The following is a 16,735-nucleotide window of genomic DNA, read 5'->3' on the forward strand; positions in this document are numbered from 1 at the left end:
TTTCTTGGTGTCTAGCTTGGCTGATATGACTTATGGTAGGAGTCTCCAGTTGCCCCCGCCTCGGAGAAGCACCATTTGGAAAGATAAGTTGATGTCATTTATCTTATCTGGGGTGGGTGGCGGGGAGGGAGGTAGACTTACGCATCAGAAGTCTATAATTTGGTAATTCACAGGTGTGCATATCACAGGTAACACAGGTACCACACCCTCCCTGCCCCACAGCTTGGCACTTTAGGGGAGGGCCTGGTGGCACTGATGGTGGGCATGGCATTGAGTCAGGTACTGTCCTGGCCCCAGTGCTTCCCTGTGGCTCATGATGTGTTTGGCCTTTATTCCAATGTTCCAAAGAGGTGAAGTTAAACATCGAGGGGTTGGCTTTTCCCAGAAAACAAATATGCCAAGTTATTTGCCTACCAAGGGGCCTTTAGGAGGCAGATTTTGGTGCCTGCAGGCTGGCAGTGGGGAGGTGAGGGCTGTTGACAAAGTCCTGAGCAGGAGCATGGAGGTGAGGTTTCACAGAGAGCAAGGACTGGTTAGAATTTGGGGGTCTTGGCATGTGTGGAGTAGCTGGGAGAGGGGCAGGAATGGGCTGCTCGCCGTGGCGGCCTCCACACGGCAACTACCTGGAGGGAGACGGTGTCTTCAGAGGAGCTCAGATACTTGTCATGTTTTACTTAACATTTTTTATGTGTATACAGACACATACATAAGTGTCTATTTATGTAATATAGAGTGATATAATTATAGTTTTTATATGACATATGATATCATCTGTTATTTTATGCTCCAGAATGTGGTTTTCCATGTATGGGCCTTGGTTTCTTCACACCTACTTTCTGATTTATGACTTCAAATGTCTTTCTGACCTAGGGCCAGGTTCATTAAAAAAAGAGAGTGAGAGGGTTTTTGGGGACTGCTTTTGGTATGTGTGGAGCTTTTTGTTTTATATTTGTTTTTTAAGAAAAACAAAATTTTACATGCTATGTGTGAGTTTTCTGTTTGGTACCTCCTGCATTTTTGTGTGTGTGTCACTGAATCACTCAGAGGGATTCAGCAGTGGAATATTCAAGTTTGCTCATATGGTCAGATTTATTTTTCCCTTGGTTTTTGGGCCATTAGTACTGGGTCAGTGTAGGAAAGGGATACAAGAAGTTTCAACAAAGGAGTTGCTTTTGGGGTTATAAAGTTTTAATTTTGTGTGTGTGTATTTTTCAACTTGCAATTCTGAAAAATTTCAAACATACACAAAGAGAAAATAGTAAAATTAACACTTATGTTTTCATCACTATCTTAATTATATGTGTCTTTAATTCAAGTTGGATAAATACCTAGAAAGTATCTTTAAGGTACCCATTTCTCAGATGCCTGGCACTATAGTTGTTGAAAATAGAAGAGTCTGAGAGTGGACCAAACTCTGTCCCATCAGAGAGAGCCTTGTGCCAGGCTTTCTTTTTTTAAAAAAAAAATTGTTTTTAAAGATTTTATTGGGGAAGGGGAGCAGGACTTTATTGGGGAACAGTGTGTACTTCCAGGACTTTTTTTCCAAGTTAAGTTGTCCTTTCAATCTTAGTTGTGGAGGGTGCCGTTCAGCTTCAAGTTGTTGTCCTGTCAGTCTTAGTTGTGGAGGGCGCAGCTCAGCTCCAGGTCCAGTTGCCGTTACTAGTTGCAGGGGGCGCAGCCCACCATCCCTTGTGGGAGTCGAACCGGCAACCTTGTGGTTGAGAGGACGCGCTCCAACCAACTGAGCCATCCGGGAGCTCAGCTGCAGCTCAGCCACAGCTCAGCTCAAGGTGCCGTGTTCAATTTTAGTTGCAGGGGGCACTGCCCACCATCCCTTGCGGGACTCGAGGAATTGAACTGGCAACCTTGTGGTTGAGAGGACGCGCTCCAACCAACTGAGCCATCCGGGAGCTCAGCTGCAGCTCAGCCACAGCTCAGCTCAAGGTGCCGTGTTCAATTTTAGTTGCAGGGGGCACTGCCCACCATCCCTTGCGGGACTCGAGGAATTGAACTGGCAACCTTGTGGTTGAGAGCCCACTGGCCCATGTGGGAATTGAACCGGCAGCCTTCGGAGTTAGGAGCATGGAGCTCTAACCGCCTGAGCCACCGGCCTGGCCCCAAAATTTTATTTTTTAATTATAGTTAACATACAATATTATGTTAGTTTCAGGTGTACAACATAGTAATTAGACATTTATATAACATGCGAAGTGATCCCCCTAGTAAGTCTAGTACCCATCTGACACCATACGTAATTATTATAATATTATTGACTATATTTCCTATGCTGTACTTTATATCCCTGTGACTATTTTTATGACTGGTAATTTGTACCTTTTAATCCCTTTCACCTTTTTCACCCATTCTCCCCAAACCCCCTCTCATCTGGCGACCACCAGTTTGTTCTCTATATCTATGAGTTTGTTTCTATTTTGTTTGTTCATTTATTTTTTTTTTTTTAGATTCCACCTATACGTGAAGTCATATGGTATTTGTCTTTCTCTGTCTGACTTATTTCACTTAGCATATGCCCTCTAGGTCCATCCATGCTGTCACAAATTAAAAGATTTCATTCTTTTTTATGGCTGAGTAATATTCCATTGTGTATATGTACCACCTCTTCTTTATCTAGTCCCTGTCGGTGGACACTTCGGGTGCTTCCATATCTTGGCTATTGTAAATAATGCAAGCAGCAGCCTTGACATCTGATGTTGTCCAGACTATCTCCCCATCCACTACTTGGAGTGGGGGAGTAGATTTTTCTTCCTGGCATTCTCCCTGGGCCTAGGTATAAGAAGTGACGTCATCCCCCTTCTGAACTTCCAGGCACCCTGTGCTGCCCTGTGTTATCTGCTCTCCTAGCAGACCCACCAGCTCTTGATCTAAGGGTTGAGGTGTCTGTTCTTAGCCAGGCCCCCAGGTGACCAGTCAGTGCCTGGCAGGGCCCTTTGCTCGTCTGTCAGTGACGACATTCCGATAAGTGAGAAGCAGCTACTGAACAGAGGCCCTGTAGTGATCAAAACAAATTGGTTTTAGGACAGAAACCAAATTCACATTAACTGAAATAAAACTGGGAATGTTTGGCTCATGAAATCCAGGGGCGAAGCTGAGCAACTAAGCCAAAGGAAGAGCACAAATACAGCTAGGCTCAGGAGTAGCTGGCTTCACAGGCCACAGTACTGACAGGACTTTATCTGGGGTATTCATCTCTTTCTTTCTAGATCTCAGCTCCTCCCTTTCCCCAGCTGACCAGCTTATTCCAAAGGCTGCCAAGAGTTTCTGAGTTTGGCAGCTTACAGCTTAAATCATGGAGAGTGACTGGCTTCCAAAAGTCCCAGGCCAGAGACTCATTGGCTCAGCTTGGGTCAGCTGCCCATCCCTTGATCAGTTAACTGTGGCCTGAGAAGGGACAGAGTGTAAGAACAGGGGAAGTCTCTCAGGAATTACATGTATGGAGGGAGAGTGTAGGGCAGACAGAACAATAGGTGTCTAGTGAAGGCCAAATTACTCCATGACATCCAGTCCCAAAGGGTTTATGGGAAGGCACTAGTACGTGGGTGGTGACTGAGCCCAGAGCCTGGCCAAACTCTGGAGTCAGACACTGCAGGAAACTGTCACACTACAGCCTTTAACCTCCTCTTCCTCACTGTATTACTGGTCTGCTGATCAGAGAGTCTTCCTTTGTAAGCTGTTGATGGTGTGTCCTTAGGAAAACCTGCCACTTTCCTAGCGTGACATGCACAGGGGAAAGGCAGATTGCAGACACGTGAGGTTGGACAAATGAGCAGCGGGCCAGCACCCTCCCAGTGGGGCATAGACACTGGAGCCAAGTCCTGGGATGGCACAGGCCTGGCCTGGCTGGGCCTTCTCCAGAGGACAGTGACTAGCAGGAGCCCTGAATTAGCCTCCAGGAGTACAGTTTACCTTGCAGAACAGGATAAAAGGGAAGAGGTTCCTGACTCTTCCCTCCTTAGTACCATTGTCAAGAAGGCAGGAAATCTTGGAGAGGAGCAAAGTTTGAGGTCAAAATTCCTGGTGCTGCTAATGAACTAACCTGGAAGTTCCTCAGAACTCCACCTTCCTGAAAAGCCCTGTATAGAAGTCTTGCAGAAAAGGACCTCAGTGCCCTCACCTTAATACATCTTGAGCCTTATGCTTGTTCCCCATTCCCCTGTAATATGACCCTGAGTCTGTGTGGCCAGCGTGAGGGCTCTGGGGCTCTTGCTGTCTCCCATCTCAGGGAAGGAGGCGACACAAGAGTTATGTGTTGGACTTGCACGCTAAGGTTTGCTGGCGGCCTCTTTACAATGTAGCCCTTCTTTCTTGAGGAGTGGGTTTTTACCTACTATGTATATAGACACACAGCCCTCTTCTTTCTTCTTTTCATGGATCCTACATCTATAGCCCCGCGGTGTATAATTTATGAAGCATAGCTGGCACTACTGCCTACCAACCTCCAGGACACCCCCTTCCCTCTCCTCAATGCCCTCTCTCCCCTGCAGTAGCCTTCAGGGTAATAGTGGAGCAGTCAGACCAGGTTGAGCCAGTGTAAACCTCACCTACCCTTCTCCTCCTCCCTTTGTCTTGATGGAAGCAAAGTAGTCCAAGGATGCAGATGGTGGTGGTGAAACTGTAGGTGGACACTCACCCTCTACCTCCCTTTTTTGAACTTGCTGGACTCTTTTTCATTGGTGGGTCTTCAGGGTCTCTCTTACGTTAAGCCTGGCCAGAGTTAGGAGGCAATGGATGAGAAAGGCCATGCAGTCATGTTGTGGGTAGTCTGGGTGGACTCTGCTGCCCTTTGATTCCTCAGAGAGAATCTCTTTCTAGAAGGCCTTGATTGTACTTTGATGCTTATCACATGAAAATGACTGCCCACGTTGGTGCTTATGGAACATTGAGAATAAAAATAAGAGTCAGGCCAATCTCTCGGAGCTCCATTGCTGGACTAAATGTGACAGTGGGTAAGAGATGTAGGGCCTCGGATCATTGGTCATACAGAATTCTCTTCGACCTGGCTTCATCTCTTCTCTGTTGTTCCTGCCTACATCTGGATCAAGGCTGAGTCTGAAGCTCCCTCTGTGGTTTGTTAATGTGGGCATGTTTAGAAAGAATCAAATTTTAAAATGAACTTGTTGAGTTGGTGTCCTGCTTATTTGTGTGGCTCTCCAGTCGAGCTCTGTTTTCCTCTCTTGTAGAGCCACCGTCGGTCTTAATGGTTCTCGTCATCCTCTCATCTCATGCTTTTATTCAAATGCCAGCCACTTATGTTCATCAGCAGACCTAAAAAAAACACCAAAGCTTGTCTGGCCTCAGTCTCCCCAGTAATTATCAGACCACGTGTGCCGCCCATGCCCAGGAGAAGGTATTAGCAGCCTGGTAGCCCAGGCCTTGGGCCTAAGCACTGCCATGATGCCAAAATTGACCACCTAAAAGGAAAAAGTGATTTGTTTTGAAATTCAAAGTGTATTTTGTGCTTTAGGCTAAGCTAGCCATAGCAGCAACAGTCATTTGAGTACTTGATACATACAGTGCACTGCTCTGGGGTGAGCCGTGGCCTCAGCCCCTGTTGGGCTCCCAGCGGAGTTCAGAAACTCACCTATTTAAAGAATCTTGTTTACCTTTTTACAGAGAGAGTGGTTATGAAGCAGAAGTTTAGGGGGAAAGTGCTGTAAGAGCAGGGGTGAAATTGTGAATTCTCAGAGGCAACTGTTTCCCGGCCCTAACCACTTGGAAGCCCTCCAAATGAAGGGTCTCTGTCAGAGGGTGTCAGCCAGGTTCAGGATGGAGCCAAGTGACTATGTGGTTTATGTAACATTCAGAATCTGAAGCCAGATATTCAGAATTCAGTGTGCCACCAATATGTAACCCTTCTTTTAGGCAACTTCAAAATGAATATTGTTATTACCATCTTCCTTTCAATTTCTGGTTTTCTATTTTGTTTTATTTTTTCTAAGTAATATATAAATATGTTCCAATTGTAAAAAGTTCAAACAGTTTAAAATACATAGAATATAGCGTAAAACTTCACTGTAGTTTCCTGTGGCCCCTTCCTCATCATTCTTTTTGTAGGAAGTCTGGTATGTGTCACTCCAGATCTTTTCATTCGAAGCAAATATCAGACAGCATATAATTTCATGAATATGTATATATGTATATTTACACACAAATATAGGGTTTTATTTTGTTTTAGGCTCACATTATGCATTTGTTCTGCATCTTGAATTCTTCCTCTTCCCATGTGGTGCAGAGGTCCGTTGCTGTTGGAACACATCTCTCTACCACATTCTTTTTACTGCTGCATTCCAGTTCAGAGTGAGGTGGAGGTACCACACGTACTTTACTTAGCCATCCTGCTACTGATTGGCACTTAGGTTGTTTCCAGTGGTTTGCTATTATAAACAATGCCTCAGGACCGATCTGTGTACTTTCTGTACTTTCCTATCTGTGCATATAGTCAGATATTTTTCTAGGAAAGATAATTAGAAAAGACTTGCTAGATTGAAGAGTAAGTACATTTAAAAGTTTTTAGATGTTGCCAAATTGCCCTCCAGTTGGACTGTATCAGATTATATACCTACAAACAGTGTATGCAAGTACTTGTTGTTACACATACCAGTACTGGGTAATATCAGTTTTTTTAAAAAAAAATTTTTTTGCCTCTCTGAAGGGTAAAAAATATCTAATTTGGGGAGTGAGTACAGAATACTGATTAGGAGCTGGACTCTGGAACCCAATTGGCTGAGGTCAAATCATGAGTCCTCCTACCTACGAGCTGTGTGACCTTGGTGTTACTTGACGTCTCTATTCCTCAATTTACTCATCTGTAAAGGGGAATGATATTGGTAGTACATATCCCTGAGTGACTTAAAACAATTTTATCATGGAAAATTTCAAAATATACTAACAATAGAATAATGATCAACTCTTGACCAATTTTGCTTCACCAATACTACCCATACATTTTCCCCTCCCATATTATTTTATAGCAAATATCAGGCATATAAACAAATAATTTCAGTGTATATTCTAAAAGATAGTGATGCTTTTAAAATGTACTTACGATACCATTATCATACCTAGAAAAATATAAAATATGTAGGAATGTTTTGAGGTTTAAATGAATTAATCTATATAAAGTGCTTAGACTAGTTCTTGGAGGTTTAACAGTACTGCATATGTTTCTGGCCATGTATATTTTTTTTTATAAATTACTTACTGAAATTTTTTGCTCATTTACCTACTTTTCCCCCTGTGATTTATAAGCTCTCTTTATATGTTCTGGGTGTTAATCTTTTGACTATTATATATATATTTGGTAATTCCTTTCAGCTTCTTGTTTGCAGTGTCTTCTGTTGTGTAGAAAGTTTTGTTATTTGGTTATTAGTTCTGTCATTTTTACGTTTTTGGCTTCAAAGTTTTGTTTGGTTGAGAAGCGTCTTTCTTACTCCAAGATTATAAAGCTATTAGGTTGGTACAAAAGTAATTGCAGTTTAAAAGGTTAAAGATAATTGCAAAAACTGCAATTACTCTTGCTCCAACCTAATATTTTCCTCTAATACTTTAGGGGTTTTTCGTGTCGTTTTTAAAAACTTTATGCCCTTACTCCATCTGGAATTGATGTCTACTGTGAGGTAGGGCTCTAATTTTATTTTTTTTCCAAATGTGTGTGTCCTGGGGTCTCTATACCATTTACTGATTAGTTCATTCTTCATCCACTATCTTTAAAAGCCACTTTTAGGATCTACTAATTCCCTGCAATATATGGGTATTCCTTTGGGTTCTTTATTCTGATTCATTGGTCTGTTTGTTCCAGTATGAGCATCATACTACAGCTTTATAGACGAGTATGTTTGATATCTCATAAAGCAAGTTCTTTCTAAGTGTTCTTTTAAAAATATGTTTTGGTTATTCTTGTGCATTTCCTCTTCCAGATGAATTTTAGAATCAATTGATTACATAAAATCCTATTTGGATGGGATTGTACTGAATTTATAGATTAATTAGAGGAGAACTGACAGTTTTATAATCTTAGACTTCCCATCCAGGAACATGGTGTATCTCTTCACTTATTCAGCAATTCTATGTTCTTTAGTGTAAAGCATTATAGTTTTTTCATATGGGGCTGTCTTGGTTTTCTGGGTTTTTGTTTGTTAGGATTCTTGGCTATTTTATAGTTTCTTAATTCTTTTTGTGAATAGGTTTCTAATTCCATTTTGTTTGTTGATTGCTGGTGTATAGTAACAGTTAACACCTGTGGGTATTTGCTGTGGTCCGTACAGTGCTCTAAGCATCCTATCTCATAATTTTTACAGCAAGCCTGTGCCTACGTCATTTTATTATTTCTGCTTTACAGATAAAGAAGTTGGGCTTTAGAGAGGTTAAACAACTCATCCAAGATTACACGGTCACTAGGTGGCAGAGCCAGGAGCGCTGAGCCTGTACTCCTTTCCACTATGGTATGCAGCATGACAACTACCTCATCCAACCCTGGTATTTGTTGTGATAGTGTTTTAATCGAGTCTTTTGGATTTTCTAGGTAAACAGTTATATTGTCTGCAAATAATGACCATATTTATTTCTTTCTTTTCCATGCCTCTTGTTGGGTACATAGTTTTGTGGGTATCATATCATCATTTCTTAGGAAGTCTGACCAGTCAGTTTTTCCTTTAGCATTGGAACATATTGCCATTTCTTTCCCTTGGGAGTAGATGAAGCAGTTCTTGTGTTTAGAGGCCATAGATGGAAAATAGAGCGTAGAAACTCTTCTCCTTGCAGCCCACAGCACATTTCTTATTAAATTCAGTAGATTGAATGAACATGTTATTACATTGTACTGTGAGTTTTTGTTTTTGATATACTTAATTTTGATCTGTTCATTCTGTCCTTCCATTGCTCAAGTTTCTAAGTTTCTGCTTCTTGAGTGGAGTGGGTGCATTTGGGAAGAGCAGTCTCTGCGTCAAGCCGCCTCTTTTCTAGTCTGGGCCAGGGTCTTGGCCAGGCTGACCTTTTGCCATTGGTTAAAGTGGAAAATAGTCATTTTGTGTTTCTGTGGAGTCATTTCCCAGCAGTAGGACTGCACTCCTCTCTGGGGGAGCAGAAACCCTGTTTTGTTGGCCCTTGTGTGTCAGAGCTGCAGAGGGAAGGTAAGCATTGGGAGCCCTAGACTCTCTCTGGGTTCTCTGTCCGGAGCCTGACTTTGTAGGTGGTCATCCTGTCCTGATGCACTTGGGCTGAGAGAGGGTTGGTGTGTGTGTGTGTGTGTGTGTGTGTGTGTGTGTGTGTGTGTGTGTGAGAGAGAGAGAGAGAGAGACAGAGAGACAGAGAGAGAGAGAGAGAGAGACAGAGAGAAAGAGAGAGAGAGAGAGACAGAGACAGAGACAGAGACTGGGAGAGAGGTTCCTGGCCTCTGCCAGCTCTGGGGGTCAGAAGTCGGTCTTGTTCCTCCTGGCCAATGCCCAGTTAGGAGAACGAGGCTGGTGGAGCTCTTCTCTTCTGATCTGGGGCTTTCTGTCCTAATCTTGGGCTACAGGTCAGTCCCAAAGCTTCAGCCCAAGGTGTGCCAGGGCCACCTTTGCTGATACCTACTCCAGCAGGCACTTCCTTTTCGGGTCTGTCTGCTCTTGGCCATGAGTCAGTGGACAGGAGTGTCTGGTTTTGTTGTGTTTTCTCTTACAAGATGTAAATAATATGTTTTCTCCTTTAAAAAGTAGCACATGCTCATTAAAGAAGATTTGGAAAATAAAGAAAACTGAAGAGAAGAATGAATTGCTAATCACTCTATTGCCCAAACACAATCACTTTTAGCATTTTAGTATGTTTCCTTCCATTCTTTTCTTTTCTATATACAGGGTATTTTTTTCATTGATGTATAATTGACATATATCATTATATTAGTTTTAGGTGTACAATATAGTGATTTGATGTTTGTATACACTGCAAAATGATCACCAGATCAATTATATCTGGTGTATGATGTTTGTATACACTGCAAAATGATCACCAGATCCAATATAAGTCTAGTTAACATCCATCACCACACAGAGTTACAATTTTTTTTCTTCCAATGAGAAATTTTACTCTCTTAGCAACTTTAAAATATGCAATATAGTATTATTTACTGTAGTCATCATGCTGTACATTACATCCCCATGACTTATTTATTTTAGGACTGGAAGTTTGTACCTTTTAACAACCTACCCTTCACCTCCAACCCTCCTCTCTGGAAGCCACCAGTCTAGCCTGTTCTCTGTATTTATGAGCTCAGTTTTTTGTTTTGTTTTAATTTGTTTGTTTGTTAGGTTCCACATATAAGTGAAATCATACAGTGTTCATCTTTCTCTTACTTATTTCACTTAACACAGTGCCCTCAAAGCCCATCCATCTTGTTGCAAATGGCAAGATTCCATTCTTTTTTATGGCTGAGTAGTATTCCATCATATTATGTACCACATCTTCTTTATCCATTCATCCATTGATGGACACTTAGGTTGTTTCCACATCTTGGTTATTGTGAATAGTGCTACAATGAACATGGGAGTGTATATATCTCTTTGAATTAGTGTTTTAGTTTCCTTCAGATAAATATCCAGAAGTAGAATTGCTGGATCATATGATAGTTCTATTTTTAATTTTTCAGGAACTTCCAAACTGTTTTTCGTAGTGACTGCACCAATTTACATTCCCAAGAACTGTGTATGAGGGTTCCCTTTTCTCCACATCTTTGCCAACACCTGTTATTTCTTGTCTTTTCAGTACTATCTAGCCATTCTAACAGTTGTGAGATGATACCATTTCCCCGAAAATAAGACCTAGCCAGACAATCAGCTCTAATGCGTCTTTTGGAGCAAAAATTAATATAAGACCCAGTATTTATTATATATTATATTATATTATATTATATTATATTATATTATCAGTAAAATAAGACTGGGTCTTATATTAATTTTTGCTCCAAAAGACGCATTAGAGCTGACTGTCTGGCTAGGTCTTATTTTCGGGGAAACACGGTATCTCATTGTGGTTTTGATTTGCAGCTCCCTGATGATCTGTGATGTTGAGCATCTTCTCATGTGCCTGTTGGCCATCTGTATGTCTTCTTTTGAAAACTGTTCAGGTTCTCTGCCCATTTTTAAATCAGATTGTGTTTTTTTGTGTTTTTTTTTGTTTTTGCTTTTGAGTTGTATGAGTTCTCTGTATATTTTGGATATTAACTCCTTATCGGATATGATTTGCAAATATTTTTTCCATTTAGTGGGTTGCCTTTTCATTTTGTCAATGATTTTCTTAGCTGTGCAGAGCTTTTTAGTTTAATGTAATCTCACTTGTTTATTTTTTCTTTTCTTGCCATAGCTTTTGGAGTCAGATCCAAAAAAATCATTGCCAAGACCAATGCCAAGGGGCTTACCACCTATGTTTTCTTCTAGGAGTTTTATGGTTTCAGGTCTTACAGTCTTTAGCCCATTGTGAGTTAATTTTTGTGTATGGTGTAAGATAATAGTCTAGTTACATTGTTTTGCATATGGCTGTCCAGTTTTCCCAAGACCATTTATTAAAAAGAGACTGTCCTTCCCCCATTGTATATTCTTACCTCCTTTGTTGTTAAAAAAAACAAAAACATCTTATTATCCTTTAGTTTGTTGAACAAATTGTGTTTACCTTCCCCTCCCTGATCGTACAGCTTTAGTTTCGGGTACCCCACCCCACCCCCAGCAGGCACTAATGGGGATGGCAGACCTCTCAAGTCTGCTCCTGTCCCAACCACTGATGTGACTCTCAGCCTCCTGGTCTGTGTACAGCATTCAGGTGGATATTTCCCCAGCCGCAAGGTGATACGTCTGCTGGAGAGAACTAGATTTCTTTGCCTCTCTCTTTTTTCCTTCCCAAGCACATCTATTTCCTGTCCTTTCGGGTGGCCCAGGGTGCTCTGTTGGCTGGATCTTGGAAACTGGCTGCCTCACACTTTCACCTGCCCTGGCCTGTGTCTCCTCTTCCTAACTGCTGTTGGCTTTCTGTTCCCACTCCACTAGTCCCTCCCTTGCAGTGCTGTCACTGCACTACTACCCCTGGCTTCCCCGGCTGAGGGGGTGTGGTGACCTTCGCACAGCATTCATGCTTTGGGACTTAGTGCTGTAACAATGTCAGTGGCACAGGTTAGCAGATGGCAGCAACAGCAGTGAGACCTGACATGTTCTAATGACTCCCTCCTTCCTACCCTTGCTGGCCTAGCCGATAGAAGGGCAGGCGTTTCCTTGAAGCATTTTGGGTGGGGGGCAAGGGAAATTTGGGGGGGGCCCAGGTGCCGATGAGGCCTGTGACCTTTGCTGCTATAATATCAGTGTTTCACAAGCGGGGCGGTTCAGGAGCCCACTTGCAGCCCATCAAAAATTGATTTAATTGCAATTTTTCCTCCAATTAGGAGCACTGGAGCCTGACTAATTGGAGTAATAGAGAGTAATAAGGCTCAGATAAAAAGCCTTTCTCGGCGGCCTTTGTATCTCGTGTCAGTGCCTGTCAGAGGTCAGAGAGCTTGCATATTCTATTAAGCAGCCCAGCCTTCATTTGTACAAATTAGTTTACCCAACAGTAATTAAAATGCCAATGTGGGTTGAAGAGAACTGAATACACTTGATGGGCATGTTGGTGAATAATGTGACAGCTCTGGTGGCCTCCCTTGCCAAAGTGTGTCAGCCCCAGCTCAGAGCGGCTGGGGCCTGGGCCAGCTGGGCAGCTCCAGGCCAGCCACCGGCACAGCTGCTGAGCACGCTACTTCTGCGGCCCCTCCTCAGCCACTCCGGCTCTCCTTTCTTCTTTCAGGTGGAGTCATTTGTTCATTCGTTCATTCAGTAAGCATTTGGATTTCCAGTATGTATCAGGCATTATACAAGGTGCTGGGGAGAGAACTTATAGGGAAAGGGGTATAAAATCACTTGGGCTCTGGAATCAGAACTCACTGGGTTCAAATTCCAGTCCTCCGACTTGGTCCCTGTGTGAGCTAGAGCAAGTTACATGACCTTTCTGTGCCTCGGTTTCCTCATCTTTAAAGTAGGGAAAGTAGTCCCTACTGCATAGGGCTATGAGGATTAGATGGGATAATGCTTTTGAAATACTTGCTCAGAATCTGGCCCATAGTAAGTGCTCAATAAATTACTTCTGTAATTAAGAGGACCTAAAACAGGCAGAGGCAACAAGAATCTACCTTCTTTCACTCTGCCCACACCCAACTGATTTCCCTTCTTACTTTCCTCTTTTTTGTATCTTATTCTCTATTCCTCAACCTGAGTACCAGAACCCCTAGTTCTCCTGGTGTCTGTCTCTGATGTGAGGGCTCCTACACCACTGCTTGGGCCTGATGGTGATCTCTGTGATGCCAGGTTTGCCTGAGCTCGGGCCTCTTCTGGGCCAGGCACTGTACTGGGCATTGGAGTACATAAGAGCCACCAGATGGTCCACGTCTAACCAGGGAAGATGGGAAGATAACCCCCAATATACAGTTAGTCCCATGAAGGTGAGGTCAAAGAGGGAGGATGGTCAAGGCGCTGGGGAGCCGGCAGGTTCTACTTCTGCCTGTTGAGTACAGGTTTGCTGTCCCTGTCCCTGGGCAGTCCCAGGGTTTGGTGTGAGTCCTGGTGTGTGTCCCCAGAGTAACCTGGCTCCAAATGTGCTTAACTGTTGCTTATGTGGTTTTTTTACTGAGTGTTACAATTGATTAAACTCTTAGGTCCTCATAAGTGCCAGGACTCTCTACTTTCCCTCCTTCTCTTCCTCCCTGCTTTACATGGTAAACCAAGAGAAAAGGACAGCTTGTGGAAAGGAACATTCATGAGTGTCATGTCTAGTCAATTAAGAAAGGCCTTGGTGGGGTGTAAAGGTGAGAGGCCCTCCTCCTGGTGGCAGATGGACAGGGCCAGGGTGGGCTGGTGGGCAAGAATAGAGGACAGGAGTCCCAGGGGAAAGTGTTCTCATCCCTCCCAGCCTGCTGGGGGGTCGGGAGCTGTGGGAGTGGCGGGGATTCAGGTTCCAGGTGCCTCCCATCTCTCTCTATTGACTGACTTGACGCTAATTTAGGCCTGTGGCCAGTCAAAGGCCTGCCACAGGCTTCCTTCAGAGATGTCTGTGCTGGCGCCCCTCACCTGGCCCTGACTCCTCAAAAGTCTGGAGAGCCCAATTGCCCGCTCCAATGATTTCCAAGTGGCTATTATGTTTCCAACCCAAGGTAATTGGCTTTACCAGTTATTAATGGATTACCCTCAAGAAAAAAATGTCAGGGGAGGGAGGTGAGGACAATACCTCCTGGCTTTGTAGTTGGGGCTTCATTGTCCAGCAGCTGCTTCCCAGGCTGGGAGTCACTTGGGGCATGACGGAGTGGCTATTTGGGCACATCACTCTAGGTTAGTGGCTGCGGGCACTCCTGTGGGTTGAGAGGAAGCTGGGATGACGGAGCAGCTCCCTAGAGGAAGTCTTGGCTTAGGGCATGGAAGCCCGGGGTAGCTCATATAGCCATTTTGTCCGTCTGCCCTGCAATTTTGATTGTAAATCAGTGGCTTGGGCAATGCATGTCCTAACATCTCCCCCAACAGACCAGCTTCTCCCCAGCCAAAGCCCCTGGCTTCTTCAGAGCCCTCTCTGCAGAAATCCATCTCCCCACTGACACGCTTGGGATCAGAGAGCCACAGGTGCTGGGCAGGGCCGGGGCGGATAGGCCGCTGCCTCACCTTGCTAACGTGTCATTAGTATGTCCAGTCCCCCTCCCCCACACCCGACATGCAGGGACTTGGCCCTTCCCTGCCCCGGGGCTCCTGAGTGACACAACTTCTTTCAACTCTCTTGCTCGCAGTTTAAGTTTTCAAGCCCTGGGTTCCTGCTGGCTTCCCCTCCCCACCCTGCCAAATCCTCTAACAAAGGAGCGCCCTGGCCCTTGGGTTCAAGTTCTAGTCCTAGCACTCCAGCCAACCTGGCTCATTGCACGGATCCTTCTCACTGGGCTTGTGTCTGCACTTAAAACGAGACTCCGCATTCTATATATTGAACTTCTTGGGGTTTAAGAGACACTCTGGAAAATATGGTCAGAGTGTTCCTTCCCGTCTGCCTCTTGGCAGTGTCTGTCACTGTCCTCTCGATGCCTGAATTCCCATCCCACTCCACGGCAGCCCTGGCTGCCTGCCCCCGAGATTCCCTGCTCTCCCACCCTCATATATTATGCTAGCATTTCACCCATCTCATCTTTTCTTATTGTTACTCACCTTTCATAGTTTTCCGTTTCTCAGTTTGGTGCTTTTGCACCTACCCTGTGCTTATACCATATTACCAGGTTCCCTGAGCTCTTAAAACCTTCAGGAATACCACCCCCAGCCACCCTCAGCTCTGACCAGGCGTCACCTCTCAGCACCCAGCAGCCTGTGCCCAGGAGACTTTTTCTGTGCCATGGATTCGAGAACTTCACACAACTGAAGCCTGACAGGCTTGCTCTGCCTTGGTCTCATTGTTGCACGTCTAGAGATCAGTTTATATGGTGGACAGAGACCACACAGCTGGGTCGGAGTGGCAAGCTCAGCTGTTGTTGACCCTGTGGCTCCTCTGGCCAAGCAGTTCTGGGAGGTTACAGCCCTCACCATGCTTCCAGTGGTTTTCCTGCAACTTCTCTGATGGCTCTCTTAGCTGCTTCTCTCATCCTGGCTTAACCCCACAACCCCCTAGAGAATGAGTAAGGCACCTCCAATTGTGTAGCCATTTCCGCCACAAGTTCTGACAAGCCAGACCTAACTCTGCTCTCCTTTTGTTTGGCAGCTCTTTTGTGACAGGGACGGCTTGTTGTGGGCACTTCTCACCCCTAAGAATCTGGGACCTCAACAGGTAAGAAATTCCTGAGCCCCCCATGGCTTTCGGTGGGGGTGGGGCTGGAGCGGCCAGGGAGGCAGTGGAGAGAGCTGGCTGAGCCAGCCCCTGCTTCAGTTGGCCACCCAGTGGTCCAGGGCACCCCTGCCCTGCAACCCACTGACAGCCTCCGCTGTGGCACCTTCGCACATAGAATTGTACCATTAGCTTGAGGAGACTGTTGAAGTAATTTATAATAGGTAAATAAGTTCATATAAAATTTATGGTAACACCAATTTGGATTTATGATACTTTTTCTCTGAGGAATGCCTGACTATATGGCTACATAAAATCTCAGCTATCCTCAGAGATGATTTTTCTAAAATAAAGAAAATTTGGAAGTAGCCTACATATCCATAGAAAGAATGATATAGAACCGTTAAAACACATCCAGGTTTTGTTCACAATTCTCTGCCTGAGCAGGCTTGACACATTCCCATCTGATTATCTGCCATTCTATTCTGTATTTTTTTTAACTTTTTATTTTGAAATAATTATGGATTCATAGGAAGTTACAAAAATAGGACAGCAAGGTACCTATGTAACATCTTGATATAATATAAAATCAAAACCAGGAAATTGACATTGGTACAGTCCATAGATCTTTATTCAGATTGCGTGTGTGTGTGTGTGTGTGTGTGTGTGTGTATATAGTTCCTTGCAATTTTATCCTGTGTATAGATTCAGGTAACCACTACCATAATCGAAATACAGAACTGTTTGTTCCATCAGCACAAAAGTCCCCCATGTACTCTTTATAGTTGCACCCATCCTCCTCTCCTCCTCCCCCTAACCCTTGGCAACCACTCATATGTTCTCCATCTCTATAATTTTGTCATTTTGAAAGCATTATATAAATAAA

The 16,735-nt window shown here is 44.0% G+C and overlaps 1 protein-coding gene across 1 annotated transcript in view; it reads left to right on the forward strand.

Annotated features, from left to right (window-relative positions):
* The window catches only part of FBXW4 (F-box and WD repeat domain containing 4), a 74,546-nt gene that overhangs the window by 46,305 nt on the left and 11,506 nt on the right, over nucleotides 1-16,735 (forward strand). The window contains exon 6 of the mRNA XM_033130070.1: nucleotides 15,787-15,852. Within this exon, the coding sequence (XP_032985961.1) occupies nucleotides 15,787-15,852 (66 nt within the window). The remainder of the gene's footprint in view (nucleotides 1-15,786; nucleotides 15,853-16,735) is intronic.

Source organism: Rhinolophus ferrumequinum, chromosome 16 (assembly GCF_004115265.2).
Source record: "Rhinolophus ferrumequinum isolate MPI-CBG mRhiFer1 chromosome 16, mRhiFer1_v1.p, whole genome shotgun sequence".
In the NCBI taxonomy this organism is placed as follows: Eukaryota; Metazoa; Chordata; class Mammalia; order Chiroptera; family Rhinolophidae; genus Rhinolophus; species Rhinolophus ferrumequinum.